General features: G+C 51.5%; 1 protein-coding gene across 1 annotated transcript in view; it reads left to right on the top strand.

Moving 5' to 3' along the window:
• Abca13 (ATP binding cassette subfamily A member 13) overlaps window positions 1–18855 on the top strand; it is a 448352-nt gene that overhangs the window by 51634 nt on the left and 377863 nt on the right. The window contains exons 8-15 of the mRNA XM_023714440.1: window positions 2762–2895; window positions 7175–7339; window positions 8723–8922; window positions 14547–14674; window positions 15462–15562; window positions 15768–15941; window positions 17708–17913; window positions 18673–18812. Coding sequence (XP_023570208.1) covers window positions 2762–2895; window positions 7175–7339; window positions 8723–8922; window positions 14547–14674; window positions 15462–15562; window positions 15768–15941; window positions 17708–17913; window positions 18673–18812 — 1248 coding nt within the window. The remainder of the gene's footprint in view (window positions 1–2761; window positions 2896–7174; window positions 7340–8722; window positions 8923–14546; window positions 14675–15461; window positions 15563–15767; window positions 15942–17707; window positions 17914–18672; window positions 18813–18855) is intronic.

Here is an 18855-nt window from a genome sequence, read left to right as displayed (position 1 = left end):
TTGTTGTGGGTGGGCTTGGGTTCTGAGGTTGCATTTTGTTCCTTCTCGTCATTTTGTGTAGCACTGTCTTCTGACCTTTGTTATAGATCTTTGCTGTAGTTATAACCTTCGCACATACTGAAGTTCAGGTGCAGCTCTACAAAGTTTGGACTTATCCAGCTGCGTCTGGCTTAGGTCTGGCTGCTGTGCTCAGCTCCTTCGTGCTGTTGCCCTTGAGGGCGAACCTGTTGTGCCCCTGTGGCAAGATGTTCTGCTCCTGGACTAGCTGGGTGGATCTATCCTCTACACTCTCTGCAGGGATTGCAGCTGCAGGGTTACACCTCAGGCGTGTATGCCAGGCCTGAGCTGTGCCTGGAGGGGGCAAGGTTAATTAGGGGAAAGAGGAAGCTCTCCCACAGTCACTGGACCTGGGCTAAGACTGGGTCAGGGGTTCCCAGAGCACTGCAAAATTCCTACTCAGTAGGTGGGGTGGGGAGGTGCTGCGGAGTGGTGGGGGGCGGCCCAAGGGGGTGGGAGTAGGTCCGGCCCACGCTGCACCTGGGCTGGGACAGGTCCCCCTCCCCTGGTGCAAAGTAGCAGGAAGCTCTCCACACACTCACCGGACCTGGGCTAGGACTGGGTCTGGGGGGTTCCCGGAACTTGGCAGAAATTCCTACTCGGCGGGCGGGGTGGGGAGGTACTGCGGAGTGGTGGGGGGCAGTCCAAGGGGGTCAAGAAGGTTCTTTAGAGCCAGGCTTTGATCACAGTGTGTGCAGGGACAGGCTGAGCCAGGGCGCTTGGTCTGATGCTAATCCACGTCTTCCCAGCATTCTCTTGTGTATTTGTGAATTTCAGAATCAAGGTAGACTTTCACTTTTTCTTTTAGAATGATTTTATGTTTTTGCAGCTATTAGACCAATGTTTCACTTAGGCTTGGACACTAGCTCACCTGGGGTGGGGGATCCTGGTGTAATCTAGGAGGGTGACTTTAAGTGACACTGTCTGCTTTCTCCTCTCTCAAGAGGGGGGCTGCAGGGGCAGCTCACCTGGCATGGGATGCACAGTCTCTTCAATATACAGTGTACTATCATTTTAGTTGAGGAAACCCACACTTCCCCTGTAATGTCACACAGAGATGATTGGACTGGAAGAGGGAGTCTGTATTCTCAGGATTCACCCTGTCTTGGTCTTACTGCTGGGAAGAAGCACTTGACACCTGAAACTTCTGGGAGGAGAGTTTCCGGCACTCAGTCTATGGTTGCTGGCTGGCTCAGGGGCAGGGAGAGCTGGAAGGGTGTGGTGGAGCAAGGCTGCCTGTCCTGTGTGCTCTGGGAAGTAGAGAGCAGGAATCCCAGAGAGGAAGGGGCAGGACCAGAAAATCTCTCTTTCTGGTGATCTTGACCATCAGCCCCATTCAACGCAACCCACTTTAATGGTGTGGACACGGTCCCACAGGGACTAGCATGGGTGTTCAGTGGGTGGGTGTACAACTGTGATCTGAAACAGTCTGAGGGCAGGGTTTTCAGATGAAGGTATGCGCTGGAGTTTACGTGTTTGCGGTTGCCGGGCTGTCCTCCTGAGTTTTCATCAAGCCTTGAAAGTTTTGGATTTTTATCTTTGGGTGTGTTTCTTCAAAGGGTGTTGCTGGAGAATTTGAATAGTTCTTCTGTGTTACACCTTGCTTACTCCAGAGGAACTTTATCCTATGACTTTAGCACTTAAAAATATAGTTATCAAGCTCTTATAGAGTTTTGTGTTTTGAATATACTGTAGTTGGTCCTTTCCCCTTACGCTGAATGCTGAGCTGGCTTTGAATATTTGATCAGCATGAAACCAATACACAATGTCCTTGCTATACATTAATTTTTGTTCAGTGATCTGATTAGGTTTCTTGAGATAGATTTTCAGAAGTGAAATAGTTAGGTTCAGTGTTTTGAATTTTGTGAGGCTACTGATGTGTGTTTTCAAATTACTCTCAAACTTTGTAACCCTTTACACTGGGGGGTGGGTGTATGTGGCATCCCACCATGCTCTCTGTGTGGAGTGGAGGCTGGAGTCCTCGTGAAATCTACAGCTTCGCATTTTTGCAGATTCAGGGACCACAGTCAACTGCAGTCCTGAAGATATTGAATTGTAAATAATCACTAAACTTTAGAAGTAAACAATCAGTAAACTTTAAATTGCACAGGTCCCTGGGGAATGAGAGCTCGCACACCATCTGCTGTTTTCTGCTGGGACAAACCATGGACTGTCCCACGTAGCACACTGCCCACACTCAGTGTCCTTCAGTAACTCGGTAGCCATCTTAGGTACCAGACCCTGTTCAATCCCGGTGCTCCACCAAAGCGATACTATTTTACTTAGTAGCGGCCCTCAAGTCCCAAAACTAGGAGAATTGATACTTTTCTTGCAATATGTCTTTATCATTGTTTATAATCACTTACTGTGCCTAATTTAGTTTAAATTTATCTCAGATGTGTGAAGGTAGGAATACCACATGTGCAAGGTATGGCACTACCAGGATTTGGTTTCTGGCATCCAAACCAGGGATTGCAATCCCTGCAGACAAGGGGAGATGACTAGTTAGCTTTTGTTCCTTTTTCCTACTTGTCTTCATTTGCTTTTTCTTTTTTTTTTCACATCTTCTTTTCTTGTATTGAAAAATTTTTTAGAACATGGCAGTTTGCTTTTTCTTTAGAGGTGAAAATGACATTACTTTTGGAGTCCCTTTAGACACAAAGTATCACAAGAACTCACACTGTACCTTGTTTTGCTGTTACAGAGTCCACTTACCACCTTTCCCTGCAAAGCGTGGTGTGGGACCCATGGAAAGTACAGAATGACCTCAGATCCCAGTTCGGTTTTGATGATCTTCAAGCAGAACGGATTCTGAATTATTCAGTGGAGCTGCAGGAGGTATCCTCGCCCGATTGCTTCTCATGCCCTTGGGTCTCTCCTGGAGAGTGAGCTTCCGGGTGCTGCCAGTCATTTGCATGGAGTCAGCCAGCTGCAGACCAACAACACAAGAAGGCAAACTGAGTCTGTACCGACCATGGACAGACATTTTCCTTGTCGTCTCTCCTGAGCATTAACAGTAGTGCCTCCTTTCCCAAGCTTAATTATTTGTTCCTTTCTGGTTGCGATGGAATCATGGGAAGAATTAAGCTTGGGAAGCTACATACCACTGCGTATCAACAATGTGTACGGCATTTAGGCTGTATTCTGTAATTGGTACGTGCAGAGATGTAGGAAGATGTCTGAGGCTATAGCAGATGTTGGCAGGAGACTTGAGCATATGTAGATCTTTTTTTTTTTTTTTCTTTTTTTGAGGAAGCAGGAATTGAACTCAGGCCCTTGCACTTGCCAGGGAAGCACTTATTCCACTGAGCCATCTCCTCAGCCCCATATGTAGATCTTGAGCCCCTTGGGAACAGCCTTCTGGGACCAGCGGTTGGTAGAAATGGTGGGATACCCGTATGCTTCTTGGGAGAGCTGGGAAGTTACAAGGGGAGCTGACAGACAGACAGACAGGGCACCCTCCTACCACAAAATGAGCTACTGAGACACAGTAGGTCCTGGCTGTCCATCTTTCTCCCTTGTCACTCCACCCCAGCACTCAGAGTCATCTTAAGTAACATGATATGTCATTGCTCTGGGGCCCAGGTGGGAGGAGCCAGCTTAGGTTGAGGAGTGAGGTCCTCCAGCCAGAGAGAGACAGTGGGTGTCTAGGAAGAAAGCAGTGCTCTGGAAGGAGTGGGAGTGGGTGATTTTCTGGGCAAAGGGACAGTTGTGACAAGGGAAGGAGGAGGGACAAAGGCCAGCTGGGTTTTCTAGAGTTGAGCCTCACTGCCCCAAACCAGGTGGATGGAAGAAGGAGACTGTGTTCACTGACCTGTATGACATGGTTCACACTGCAGTTGTGGATGCTCTGAGGCAGCTGCCGTCTGGGGTTCTTTTGCTTCGCAGATGTGGATTCAAGACCACACACCCGCAGTTTTGGTAGAGTGGTACAGCTTTGGACACATCCTCCGGGCTCTACTTCCAGGGTCAGGGTTCTTCCCGAGTGGCACTCGGTGTTTAGAGAGAGTCTGCCCCCTCCCTTGGGGTCTGCATGGCTGGGAGGTGGGTTGTGCTTCCCCTTCATGAGCGTCCCTGACCTTGTGAGTATACTGTCCCAAGAGCACGTGCTGTTCCTGTGTGGGAAAGCCAGCCACCAAAGGCTTATGTGATGGCACTTGGAGGTGAGAATTGGGGATCCTAGGATTACAAGTCAGGAGGGTGTCCCACACCTGTGTGAGCACTGGTGCATTTATAAGAAGAGGAAGAGAGACTTGCGTTGGCACCCCAGCCCTGGCTAGGGAGATCTTTATTCTTCATAAATTACCTTATCTCAGGAATTTTGTTTTAGCAGCAGAAAGTAGACTAAGACAACAAATTACATTTGTAGATTCAGTTGCTGGTATTGTGCAGGCCACTGAGTTTGATCTCTGGCCTATAGACCTGCTCTTGGTCTATGTCCTGGTGGGTGACCTGGAGGAGAGACAGCTGGAAGCCTTGGGAGCTGATGTGGTATTGAAAACCCTTTTCTGATCTGCAGATTTAGAAGGCTTCTTGCCTCCGACCTGATCCAATCTACTTTCAGCAGGGCTTGAAATTTGTGACTCTGGGCCTTTCTCATGGTTGTTGTAGATGAGACGTCATGTTCCAGTTGGCTGAAATCCACTCCAGTTCTCTACATGTTTAAGAGTTAATATTTTATGTTAGAATATAGTCAAGTCACACTATGTGTTGGCTACCTTTCCCTCATTGCTGAGCCAGGATACCCAGCTCTGCACGTTTAGGAAGGAAAGATGCACGTAGCTTACACTTCTAAACTTCTCAAGTTGGTGCACTGAGTCAACCATTAGGACAAGTTAAAGCGTAAACAGCTGCCCTAGGGCATGTCCTCTACACCTTAGGATGCAGAACTACTGATTTAATTAGTTAAGCTTCTAAACTTCTCCTGTTGGTACAATGTTTCAACAGGTACACCATGCAAGATCTTTGTCTTAGAATGGCAACACTTTGGGAGTAGAATTGAGAGGGAGGCAGTGAGAACTCCTGCTGTGTCTCCGCCAAGCTCAAGGTTGTGTGTGGTGCCTGTGGGCCTCTGTGGCCGCAGTAATGAGCTACCACCAAGGCAGTGGCCGAAGCAAACCCAAATGGACTGTCACACAGTTCTGTAGGCTACAAGTCTAGAACAGGTCTGTTGGAGCTGACTTCAGGGACTCTGGAGGGCCGCATCTCTTCTGTAGGGGAGAATATTTCTTTGCCCCCTACACTTCTAGCTTCTGTGGCTGGGTCCACAAATTCAACTGGAAAAGGACAGATAAGCAAGAAAAGCCCAGACTGAACCCCATGGGCAAGCTTGAGAGTTCTCAGAGAAACATGTGCTCCTGGAGGCAGCTGGACGATGGGGTTTCTACTGTTGTAAGCTACACAAAAGCAAAGGGGCTTTGGCCTCTTGCCAGGGTGGACATTCCTTGTGTGTTAAGGTTGTCTCGGGTCAGAAGAAAAGTCTCCCAGGTAGCCAGAGTACTCCGGAGGGCCGGCCGAGTCTCTCCTAGACAGGAATCTGCATGCAGACGGGGACGTCTTGTGGTAACGTAAGCATTCTTTACACAGAGGGCCTCTGTGCTCTTCTTTTAGGCAGCTGGGGGAGGTAAGGAGCTTTCCCTGCATCTGCTGCCTCTTGTTTTTTAGGTCCACATCACATATTTAGGGGGCAAGGCTTGCTCACTTTCTTTCACAGGTCCTAGTGCCCCCCCATGTCACTTGCAGGTGGTGTCTTTTTCAAGCCGGGGTGGTCGCCTACCCTTGGCGTGTCTCTGTCTCCGACCCTGACTGTTTTGTGTCTTGTCTCCACGAATGAGCACCCACAGGCGCTTGGGGTCCGCTCGGTAGTCCAGGGAAGGGTCAGTGGATGAACACCTTGTTCCCTCCATGCCCGGCGATCTCACTGCTCCAATGAGACTCAGTCACAGGAGCTGGGGATTAGGTGTGGGCATCTTAGGGAGGGCATTGCCTGGCCTTCCACCCCTTACACATCCCTGTGCTGCCTGGCTGCAGCCTTGCCCCTGCCTAGACCTCCCCAGGGTGCTCGGCAGGTCTTCCCCTGGGCTCTGGTGTGGTGCTCCTCAGTCCTGCTCTCTGTCCCCTCCCCTAGAAAATGGTTCACCCGACCCCATTTCCTCTGCAGAGTCCCCGCAATCTCTTCAGCCTCTGTGTCCGTCCTATCTGACCTCCTGTCATCAGGAACCTAATGTCTGCACACCAGCCCTCCTAGACCTTGAGTGCGTGGGCGGGGTGGGGGCTTCCTTTCTAACAAAGACCTGGTGGCTTTGGCAGTCATGTGTGAGGGTTTTCCATCCGGGTCCCGAAGGAACCTGCCGAGCTGACAATTGGAACGTTAACGCTTTCTGCATGTTCTGCTGTCTTAGTCCGCCAGCATTGGATGTAACGAGTTACCACAGCCTGCATGGCTCACGCAGGAAGAGTTTTCCCCTCGTGGTTGTGGAGGCCAGAAGTCTAAGATCAAGGCTGCAGAGACTGGGGTCCGGCGGCGGACGGCGGTCTGGCTCACAGCCGTCCTCGCTCCGTGTCCCCTGCTGCAGCAGCGAGCAGGTTCCCTTCTTGCCTTCCTTGCTCGTGGGCGCTCATCCGAGCGTGTGAGCTGTACTCCTGGGAGCTGATTTCTAGCCCTGCAGACTACTGGGGATTAGGGTGTCAGCACGAGAACTCCGGGGCACACAAGCGTTCATGCCGCTGCAGCCGCGCTTGTGAAAGGCGAGGCGGGGATTGTTCGGAGTCTGCGTCGGGGAGAGGTTTAGTTCTGATACACCTATTTATAGAGCAGCGCCAGAGAACACGCGAAAATAAGAGTTTCCATACAAAATGTGAGACAGTTTCTGAAACACGATCCCAGTGTTAGTCCTTCTGGTTTTTTCCACTTTGAAAATTAGAAAAGAAAATGTTCGCAGCAGGGCGCGTTCCTGAGTCCCCTCCTGGGCAAGCAGTGCTTCCCGGCGCTCCTAGCCAATCCGGAGAAAGGACCAATTTTCTTCCTTAAGTACATAGATTATTAGAAAAGAAATGTTCTAGGGAAAAACGCTTTGGTTCTGAACAATTTTTTTTTTTTTTTTAAATTCGTGTCCAGTTTCCCACAGAGCGTGACTTAGAGAGGATGGTGAGCTCGGCCTTGTCCAGCACGCTTGAGGAGGAAGCTGAGCGAGGAGGCCACCGTGGAGGCCAGCAGCCCAAGCGGCCCGAAGCCAGAAGCTACCTGGTTGGGGCGGTCAGCCAGCTGCGGCTCTACAGACAGGTGCTGTCCTGAGTCCGGAGCTCTGTCCGGGGTGTGCAATGCTCCATATTGTCACTGATTGTAGGTCCTCCTCGGGAAGAGGAGCCTGCGTCCTGGCTCTGGGGCACGCTTCCCCTTGGGGTATCCACGGCCTCAATGTGGGTCACCCAGAGTCTCTTGTAGGTTGGCAGAAATGTTCTGAGGTTTTTTTTTTGGTGGAACCAGGGATTGAACTCAGACCCTTGTGCTTGCCAGGGAGGCACTTATTCCACTGAGCCATCTCCCAGGTCCCCATGGTTGGCAGAAATGGTGATGCGACTTAAAGGTCTGTTTTTGGAGACACTGCTGTGGGGCCAGCGCTGTCCTGTTCATGGCGATGGACCCTAAAGCCTCAAGGTTCTGGCCAGCTCACAGCTATACTTTTTGGGGACATTTTAAAGACTTTGAAGCAGAGCCCGCTGCCAGTCACCCCCATTCTCTTTATCAAGTGACACGCACCTGCTTCCTGTTTTCTCTCAACACGCCCCTGCAAAACTTTTGTACCCCTTAACATGCATGGCTGATAGAGGTCAGCATCTCCAATCATGGGTGCAACGCCCTTCAGCAACATCCGGGCACAATGGTCCCCTCCTGGCCCTAAGCTCACCTGGCCCAAAAGCAATCAAGGCACAATTTCGAGATGACTAGAATCAAAGTAGACAGGGGAGAGGCCAAGGAGATAGCTCAGTAGAATAAGCGCTTGCCGGGCAAGCGCAAGGACCTGAGTTCAATCCCCAGTTCTGGAGTTCTGGAAGAAAAAAAAAAAAAAAAAGTGGACAGGAGTGCTGTGCCTCGTGCAGTGGACAGGAGTGCTGTGCCTCGTGCCTTATGTGGGTGGCTTGTGCACATGGTCAGAGAATTGTGAGCATGCCTCACGCATGTCCCCAGGCCGCCTGCGACGGGCGTCCCAAAGTTGTTTGTAGGAATGTGAGGACGCATCCTGATGTTGTCTGCTGTGCCTGTCATTGTTTCTAAGCCCATGTCCCCAGGAGGTACTCAGTAAGTGCCATCTGTGCTACAGCGTACGATTACATTTAATCCCTAGCTTACTTTTCAAATTCCCTTTCACTTTGGTAGAAGTTTATGCCGTGGCTTTCTCTGCTCTCTCTCCCCACTGAGGGAAGGAAGGAGAGGAGAGGGTTGATTGCCAAGCTGTGTCCTCCACTGCCGCACTTGCTAATCTCACATGTCCTCGGGGAAATTAAATCATAATGCCGTTGTGCGCAGATTTTCAGTTTTCCAAAAAAATTTAAAGACTGGCTGAGTGATTGTCATTCACAATGGTCAGTAATGGATTTTTTTAAAACTATGTGCGTTAGTTCTGAAGTTATCAGGAATGCTAATGTTTTGTCTCTAAATTTGTAGGTGTTGGACCAGTGGCACCTGCGTGACCTGCTTCAGAAGGTGCTCATAGGCACGGGCCGGAGCCTGCAGGCCCTCAGGGACAAGCACAAGGAGGGCGGATTGGCGTGGAAGGTGGCGGGAGCCTTGCACGCAGGACTGCACCTCCTGAGTGACGTCTTGGCAGTGGATGGCCCGGGGGACAGCCCCTCCTCCCCGCAGCTGTAAGGCCCGCCCCCCTCTCTTCGCTGGCCTGGAGAGCGCCGCATTGTCGAGAGAGCACTATAATATGATCAGAAACAGATTCGCTGAAAGCTGTTAGACAGCGAGTTCCTGGTTAGCAGTGGGAAGCCCCTGTGGGTCAGCGTCACAGTGGCCCCAGCAGCGACCTGCACATGCATGAGCCAGAGGTCTGGAGTAGTGCAGTAGGAGAGAGAAGGATGTTTGAGAAAGTGTTCTGTCTTTCCCGGGGTTTTCAATTTTATACCTTTGAGGGTTGTTTTTATTTTTATTTTTGTATTTTGGGGAAGGGTCTACACTACTAGATCGGACTCGCAGTGATCCGCCTGCTTACAGCCTCCCAAGAGCTGGGATCACAGGCGCGCACTGCCCAGTCTCAATTGCCATCTCAGCGCTTCCCGGGCGGGCCGGCAGGGCAGGCGGGAGGAGGGCGGTTGTTTTTAAAACGGACACACACATTGCAGAAGCACTACTGGGCGAGGAGTTCGGCTTGTTTCCCTGTTTAAACAGTGTTTGTAACGGAAATATCCACGTGGGTCCAGGAATATTTCAGAAATGGGAAAAGGTGGGACTTGTGGTTTCTTTATTTTTAAAATAACAACTAGTTCAGCAAACTGGTCAATTCTATTACAGAACTGGATCTTAGACCCCAATAGGTTTGGTAGTTTGCTGTCCCTTGAATTTGATCATACTCCATGTGTAGGTTCCCCTTGGAATACAGTGGATCCCAAAGTTCACAGAGCTTACGTTCCTAGAGTATCTGCAAATTGGGAAAAACTGCACATTTCAGAAACGGTCAGGAAGATGCCTATAAATGGCTATTTTTACAGTTTAAACCCTAACTAGACTACGTTTCCCACAGTTAAGTAATTTAATTTAGCAAAATAGTGTATTACTAAAGCCTTAGAAGGCGCAGGGTGTTTTGATGGCATCCTAGGGATCTTAAGGCTTTAAGAAGGGCAGAACTGAGAACCCAGGAGATTGCTGCAGGCGCAGGCGCAGGCGCAGGCGCAGGCGCAGGCGCAGGCGCAGGCGCAGGCGCAGGCGCAGGCGCAGGCGCAGGCGCAACCGCTACCTTAGGAGGTGCGAATCTTGGCGCCTCTGTTGAAATGAGTGACAGGGCAGCAGCCAATCAGCAGCAAGGAGAACTGAATAACGCTCTCGGATTGGCTATTTCAAAACTACCCCCCCCGCCAAATTACAGAAGCTATTTGAGGTTTCTGTGAAATTACCGGGCCTTCTACAAACAGTTATTAGTTAGGTTCTGAGGAAACCTCCCGGAACGCCTGGGGCTGTCTACTCTGAACCTGGACTTCTCCGGGGTGTGTGGTAGAGCAATAAGCTTTCTTAACATTATTTCAAAAGGTTTGATTTCAAACCTCGGACCGCGGAGACGGGGTCAGGAGACTGTGCGTCTCTGTGTATATTATGATGACACAGGAAGTAGCAACGTTTCCAACCGTGTGACATTGCTGGAACCCGTCAGGGAAGAGGATCTTGCCTTCTCGGGTCCTCTTTCCTAACTCCTGCCTTGGCAGGGCCCCGAGGCGTGAGCCGCTGGGGAGGCAGGCAGCAGTGAGGGTCCCTCCCGTCGGGCTGCACAGCTCCTGGAAGGTGGCCCTCAGGGGCAGCAGGGTTGCCTTGCACGCTGAGCCGAGCAGAGCAGAGTCCACACTCTGCGGTCGGCCGACTTCAGAGGCGGGACGCCTAGCGCAGGGGGCGCTGACACCTTCCCGCTCGCTGGCCTGGGAAACACACTGAGCCTTGCACAGGGCACCTGTGGGAGCCGCCACCCTCTGTCGCCTTCCCCATCCCACAGACCTTCAGCCTTCCGGGCTCTTTAGCCAGGGCTGCCTGCCCCCCAGCACTGATGCGCCAGGAGGAGGAGGAGGCCCCAGGCTGCTCTTGCGGCTCTGAGCTCAGCAGGGACAGAATGGGGAGGAGGGCACCGCACCCTGGATTGCAGCACAGCGGAGCCCTTCCCGCCTCCCGGCCGACAGCTGCACACACGCAGCGGCGGGAAGGACTCCCCGTCCACCCGCTGTGCGCGCTAGCAAGCAATCCTTTGGAAAGGGAATCTATTTGGACCAATATGTGTTATGCAGAATGTAAACCTGCCACCTACTGGCCGCTTGGGTGACAACAAGTCCTGAGGCTCCTAGCGCCTTCCTGGGCCCTGGGCTTCTCTTCTCTGGTGGTGGGGTCCCTGCACCTTCTCTAAGACTTCTCTAGGTGTGGGCCCGTTAGTGTGCCACAGGCTTGGAACGAGGCTTCCCAGTGGTCCTCCTCTGGAGGAGGAATCACTTGCTGGCATGGCCAGGCTTCTGTGATGATGCAGAGGGACCCCCGCGAAAGGAGCGGAGCCCTTTCTCAGCTCTGCCCTGACACCTGCTCAGGCGCCCTCCAGCGCCTCCTCCATCTCTGCTGTAGTTTGGGTCTGAAATGAGCGGGGGATTTGGGAAGGTGGTCGGATCGCGGGCCCTGTTCTCCTCAGCTAGGGAATCACTCAAAGTCAGCAACTGGCTGCACTGTTAGCCAGGTGTGCCCCCAGAGGCGGCCACGGGGGTGGGTCGCAGGGCCCACCTCCCTCCTGGCTCCCCCTTCTCTCTCCACTTCCTGGTTGCCCCTCAGCAAGCGGCCCTCCTCGGCCCTGTTGTGCCTGTCTGGCCAGGGACTGAAACATGAATCTAAATCAACCTCACGTCCTTTAAATTGAATTTTGGGCTGGGCATGGTGGTAATTCTCAGGAGACCGAGGCAGGAGGATCGCTGTGAGTTTGAGACCACCTTGGGAGGTCTCAAACCAGAGTGAGTTCAAGGCCAGCCTGAACAACATAGTGAGACCTTGTCTCAAAAAGACTAAGAAAAAAAAAAAAGTGTTGAGTATTGTGTCTGGCGATCAGGAAAGTGAGAGAAAATCTTTCTGACATTTTTGTGGACATGTTGGTTTCCTGATATGGCGTTCCGATGTCCCCTCACACCCTCGGCCCCCTGCAGGCCCTTCGATTAGTTCTTGCTTTGTAGTCCATTTTTCCTTTTGCTTTGGTCAGAGCCTTGAGTGCTGTCCCAGCGGTGGTGGGTGTGCTGAGGTCCCGGGCTCCCCTCTACCCTATGCCTGTCCTTCCCTTCTGTGCTGCTCGGGCTGTCCTCTCTTCCTGTTGGGCTGCCTGAGCCAGCAGGAGCTCTCTCATCCACCTTTGTGCTTGGTCTTGTTGGACTCCTTGGTGTCTCTCCTACCACTCTGCCAAGGTTTTCTCCTTGTCTTTTTCTCCTGCAAGTCTTTGCAAGATTCCCCTTCCCCTTCACAGGAGACTGGGCCTTTCCCCCTGGGCTCTGGCCCAGGAAATCACACCCCTTTCCTACCTGTCTCTGTAACTAATTCTTCGCAACCCTTTCTCTCTTTAAGTCAAACATGTCATGAGAAGAGATGGGGACATTGGCAGGCGCTCCCTCTCCTTCTCAGGACTTGGTGCCCTTCCTGATCCTCATACCAACCCAGGTGCCCTCTGGCTCTGCCCAGGCCCAGGCCCCCTAGTTGGGTGGCAGAGATGGGGAGCTCATGTTGTGCTCTTCGGGAGTGCAGATGCTGGTGAGCCCTAGGCTCACGGGAGTTTCGGGGTGTAACAGAAGGCCACAGCCCTGCCTGTGTGTGTCACCTTGACGGGTCTGATCACAGATTGACCTATAGTGCCCATCTGTGGTTGGTGGAACCTGAAGAGGCTCCAGAGCCCAGGTCCAGGGTCTGGGCAGTGTATGTTTTACCTGGACAGTGTCTCTTTTTCCATGGGCAGAATAAAATGAAGTACAGCCGTGTGTTTCCTACTTTCTGGCTCTTGCCTGTAGGGATCCATTGGTCTTTTAGTGTGCTCCATTGCATCTGGGGAGAAACAATGGCAGGAATGAGAAAAGGATAGGAAAGAAGACAAGAGCTGGGTCAGGTGGTGGCCCGTCTGCCTCACTGGTGAGACGACCCCCAGAGCCACAGTAGGGGTGTTTATTTATACCTTTGCAATGTTTGTAATTTGTGACACAAGGTTGCCTACTAACTAATAGCTGACATAAATCAATCAGGATGCTTATGTCAGGACTGAGGCAGCACGACTGCTGTAGGCACAGAGGCCTAGTCCTGCTTTCACACATTTGACCAATTTCCAGCTTCTGTGGCTCCCAGCACTTTCCAGGATTTAGTGCCGTTTAACCCCACTTTCTCCTGTGGAGCTCTGGACCGAACTCCCGCTTCTGGTGTCAGGCCAGAGAGAGGGGAGGGCTGCCCCACTGCTGCTTTCCTGCAGGCAAAGCCACCAGCCACCAGCTCTAGTGCTGCTGTGGCCACTGGTCCTCTTGCATGTGCCCCAGGACTGCTGAGATGGTCTGCAGAGTCTGGAGGTCAAAGTGGCCAGGTAGGCTCAGTGTAGCCAGGAGCTTGAGGCTGGGGCTTGCATGTGCCCCAGGACTGCTGAGATGGTCTGCAGAGTCCAGAGGTCAAAGTGGCCAGGTAGGCTCAGTGTAGCCAGGAGCGTGAGGCTGGGGCACAGCTCCTGCCCTGGAGTGTTTGGCTTGAGCTCCACACAGCTGTGTCTTCTCTCTTGAGCCTGCTGCCTTTTCCATGGGGGGACCCTGTGCTGGTCTGGAGACCATGAGCCTGGACTCACTGCTGGCACCCAGAATGTGGCCCCAGGGGCACTCGGCCCCCCATACTCACTCCCGTCCCATCTTCTCTTGTCCCTTTTCCTCTCATCACCGCCTCTGTCTGTGTGAACAGTACATTTTCCTGCCTCACACACCAGAACCAGAGATATGGTGTCCCTTCAGCTGCTGCGTCCCACCACCCCAGAGTGGCACACAGACAGGGAGCTGGGGCAGTGCTCAGGCGACACTGCTTGAAATCTTCCCGGGGGCTTTTCTGCCTGGCTGTCAAAGTGAGAAGTCTTGTTCCTTCTGTGTCTGCAGCGTGACTGTCCGTGAGCCCAGCGCCCCAGCCAGGCCAGGTCTCAAGCAGCTGGCTGTCACCTTTGTTTGACCTTGGAGAACCTTAAAGGGGTGTTCCTTCTGCCTGGTTAGGACCACTTTGGTGGGTCCTGGAAGCCTCTCTACACCATCCCAATATTTTGAAACTCTTCTCAGAAACATCTCTCTATGTCTCGTAACTACGGGCTCCAAGGCAAATGGTTTCAAAAAATCATACCCAGAACTTTTATCGTTTTGAGACAGGGTTTCACTATGCTGCTCGGCTGGTGTTGCATTCGCAGTGATCCTCCTGCCTCAGCCTCCCGAGTGCTGGGATGACATGCATGCACCACAATGCCCTGCTTTTACCTGGAACTTTAGCTTAAACTTCACGCCTTTTACAGCTCATGGAGAGTGCACTTTTCCCATTCTGGGGCAAAAGGGAATGTTCAGCTCGCCTTCAGTAGCTAGAAGATCGCCGAGGCAGCAGCCTCAAGTGGTGCTGCTTGGCGGGAATCTGTTAGAAGACGCCAGGCTGTGGGCACACTTCCCGCGGCAGTCGGACGCTCCCTTTGCGTGCAAGTCTCATTTCGCTAGCTGATGCGCTGCGCTGTCCTTGTTTTAGTCTACATTTCATTTCATTTCATTTCTTCCACCCTCAGATTCCAGCACCTGCAGAAACTGTGGAGCGTGCTGCAGTCGCCGCCGCGGTGGCCAGCCCTGGAGGGCCTGCTGCGGCTGGACGGGGCCCTCCGGAATGTGATAGCCCAGGACTTGGATCTTGTCCGAGGTAACCCAGTCACCGGCTCACTAGGAGCACATGTGACATCTACTGGAAAGCAGACCTGCAGGCTTCCCAACGAGGCTGTCACCCCGGAGCGGGGCCACGCTGGGGTGGCTTTCCCACATATTTATGCCATGCTACAGGGCCTTTGGGGGTGTTTCATGTACGACACTCCCCAGCAGAATACAAAAAGCTCTCCCAGTAGAGAGCACAGCCTGCCACTCCCCACAGCCTGCAGCATGGCCTGGGACTGGCGATGTCCTAGGGCTGGGGCTGAGCTGTCCCATTCCCACCAGCATCCGCAGTTCTCTGGCCAAAAAGGACCCAAGTGTGCCATGAATGACTGAATCCTTGTGCTCCTTGGTGTTGGGCAGCGACAACTTCTCCCTCCTAAGTGTGCGCTGTGCTCTTTCCTGGCGTCCCGACTCTGGAGGGTCTTATACTTCTACCCCCTTCTGAGAAGGTCAATTTTGCACTTTTATGTAGTAGACAGGAGCCTTTTCATCTTCTCAGGGAGGAGAGGAGAAAAATGGGCAGGGCTGTTGCTCCAGAACCAAAACTGTCCTATAGTGAAGAACCCAGACTCCCAAGTCTTCGGAAAGACTGAAACGGCAGTGCAGTGACTTCTGCAGTTTCCTTTCTAAGGACAGCGATGGCGCACACGATAACCAGCCATCCAGTTGACAGAAATGCACATTTGTAGGGTTCTGAGTATTGGTTCACCGCCATGCGTGCAGCTCGGATTTGAGCAAGAAGCCTAACGGGGGTGCCTGTTGCGGCCTTGGTCTTGCAGAGATCCTTGCTCAGCTGGAGAGCTCAGCAGATGATTCTGTTCTGGGTGGACCTGATGGCTGGAAACTAGAGAAGGACGCGTTCTTCTGGGGGTTAAGGCAGGTAAATCACACGCCGAACAGTTTTTATAAGACATTGAAGAAGCTTATGCAAAGTTTAGCATTGCGAATGGGAATTCCACCAGCAAAATAAGGAGCAACAGGCCAGTGTTTGCAGGCTTTCATGCTGCGGTTTACTATTTTTATTGTTGTAGTCGTGAACGCATGGACGGCATGACTGAGCCTCTCTGTGCTTGTTCATCTTGTAGATACTGACAAGCGGTGCCGCCAGGACCTGTCGAAATGTAAGCTTGTCTGAGGAGGGTCCCACGTCCCCCAGGAAGTCCAGCATCTGGGTGGATCCCTGGGCACTATTGTGCCACCACAGCTCCTTCAATAAAAGCAGAGTTTTAAACAGGCTGCTTGGTACAGTGGAGAGTGCTGTAAGTGTCCCGCCCTCTGACCTCTTCCCAGAGCTCCCAGGGGGCTCACGGTCAGCATTAAACTGGCTGACGATGCTACTGCTGCACCTGTGTTTCTGATGAGGAAGGATTGATACCAGGCCACATTTCAAGGAGGCTGGTTGGCTGAATTGTTGCTGCCCCTCAGTTTTACTGCGTGGGAGAGCACCACCCACGCAGCCAGAGTCCGCTGAGCCTTCCCTGTAGGCTGCCAGCGCTTCTGCCCTTTGGTTTCTGATCTCTTGGAGTGCTCTACGTGGGAGGAGAAGGGGAGGTGGAACTTTGGCGCTCGGTCAGCTGGCGGCAGGAATGGTCATTGCCCACGGCAATGGTCTCAGGCCTTGAGAATCATGCTGTCCTCACATCTCTGGCTGGGACACAGGCTGCCCTTGCTGAGAGCTCATGTAAAACTACGGATAATTTAGCATTTTGTTTGGAAAGAGTATTGTTTCAAGTGTAGCTCCTACATTTCTTGCCAAGAATTAAAAATGACAGTTTTGCCATTTGTTTTATGAGTAAAAATGAACTATTTCTTTAAAAAAAAAATCTTCCTTATATGCCATGAAATAAAACCAGCGAAACGTTACATGATGTCCCAGCAAAACGAAGGCTGAGACAGTCACGTGTGCAGTCTGAGGCAATCAGTGCTTTCTCCCATGGGTGCTGCACAGTCGCTGCCGCAGGGAGCAGAACACGAAGCCATTGTTTTACCCTAACAGGGCAGGGACACAAGTGACAAGAGCCTGGTCACTGGGCATCTCCCCAAAGATGGGGATAAGCCCTCAGTGAGACATCGGAATCTGCGTGGGGGGAGAACGTGAGGCAGAGAGGCGAGCGCTCTAGAAGCCAGGCAGCTCGTGGGCGGCCACCCCCTTTCCCACATCGGCGTTCTGCTGCTGCGCTGAAGCTCCTTCCTAGCTGAAAGCCCATTCTGGGCTGCTCTGTATCTGCACAGCCCGACACGCAGCCCACATGCAGCTGGGACCCGAAGGATCTGCTGAAGGCTGTGCCTATCTCCAGGTCACATGTATCTGATACTTACTGCCCCTAACAAACACTCCAAAGCTCAGAGACAAGAAGCAGAAGCATTCTCTTCTCTCCCACGGCCATAGGGCCGACAGGGTTCAGCTGGGTGGTTCTTCTGGTGTTCCTCCCAGTGCTGCCCTTGTGGCTGCAGTCAGATGGCCATGGGGCTGGACTTTGGTGCTCGGCTGGGATAAGGGGTGTGGCTCACCTCTTCTGCTGAGTCTCAGCGCTTCTTTCCCCAGGCAGTCTAGCAGGGTAGCTAGACTTGTCACGTGACTTTCTAGGGACCCCCCCCCCTGCAAAAAAAAAAACAAGAAAAGAGACTTTCAAGCCTGAGGCCACTGCTTAGAAAGCACAAGATGGCAACTACCACAGCCTACCCTCGCTGAATTTTATGGTTTAAGGGAAGGCAGAGCCCAGCCTAGGCAAGCTGTGGGAGAGGTGATTCAGAGGGTGGCTATCAGGAGAACTGGCCACTGGGGCTATCTGGGAAGACAAACCGACACAGATGGATGTGAGACTTGGGTCCCTACCTACTAGGCTTGACTTTGGTTTCTATAACTGAACATGAGTGAGATTCCAGTCCGGACCTATGCCTGGAGGAGTCATCATCCCAGGGGGTGTGGTCTCAGGAGCGCAATTTGAACGGAACACGTGTTAAGTGAGTGTCCACATTTGCATGGCTTAATTTATGACAAGTTGATGTTCTCTTTTCCTGATAGGCTCATGTTTTGCAAGAAGCTGTTGCTGGGAACCCAGATATTCTGGTTTCAGACCCTGAGGCGTACCTGGGCTGGCAGGAGATCGAGAAGCAGCTGGTGGAAGTGAGCCATTCCTGTTCTCGGCTCTTCCAGTTGCTAGAAGTGGATGCTTCTCTGGGGGACGGTGCCTCTGCTGGTGGCTGCGAGCACGAGCTGACCTCCACCATGTAAGTGTGTCATGGGTAGAAAGCCTCCCGACATGGTGACGTCAGCCTGATACCAGCTGTTCGCTTTTGCTTGGAGGATTCTATGTTTTATAAATGCAGCAGAATGATATTTGTTTATTTTTAATGAGATTAACTTATTGGTGCTATGAGAAAGCAGCTAAAGACTATACTATATGAAGTAGTTTCCTTCAGTTCAACTGTTGGCTTCGTCTCTGACAAGAAGTCTAGACCCTGGCTAGGCCACGGCGTAAAGCGATGGAAGCTCTTGTTACTGCGCAGGAAGCACTCTTACCTCACCTGTGAGCGGGCCACTTCTCTGCAGGGCCACGGCTCTCCAGAACTTTTGACTGTGTTTATTTCATAGCAGCAAATTTTAAATGTGATCGATTTTCACTTTCTTTGGCTGCAAGAAGCTCATACTCAAATATGTCAGTAAGGGAATGTATTTTTCTTGGACTCAAAATGCATTTTATATTATGTTCTTCATTTTACCTTTTTATTTTCTCTTTTTTTTATTTTCTCTTGATTTAGTCACTTTTAAATTTTAAGTATTCCCATAATTTTTTTTTTCATTTTTTAAATCAGGGCAAATGAATTCATAAACAAATTATCACTCAGTGAACTCCTTCAGAGATTTAAATTTCTTTCATAAATGGATTCCCAGGCAATTTTCTTATATGTATGTTTAGAGGATTTACAAAGATCTCTCATAAGGCAAATCAATGTTGTTTGTGTCTTCTGGATTGTTTTTAACTCCAGGATATTTCATATTATTAAAAAAGCACAATTATCCCTGAGACAAATGTCCTACTGGAAATCCTTCCTAGAGTTTATCAGGAAGACTTGTGAGATGGCTCGATATGTGAACATACAAGGAAGTTTCCAGAACAGCCTGTCAGGTAAGTCAGGGGTCTTTTTTTTTTAATTTTTATTTATTTATTT

The sequence above is a fragment of the Octodon degus genome, unplaced genomic scaffold (assembly GCF_000260255.1).
Source record: "Octodon degus isolate 3935 unplaced genomic scaffold, OctDeg1.0 scaffold00035, whole genome shotgun sequence".
NCBI classification, from domain to species: Eukaryota; Metazoa; Chordata; class Mammalia; order Rodentia; family Octodontidae; genus Octodon; species Octodon degus.
The sequence above is the reverse complement of the archived record's forward strand: the minus strand, read 5'-3'. Positions and strand labels throughout refer to the sequence as shown.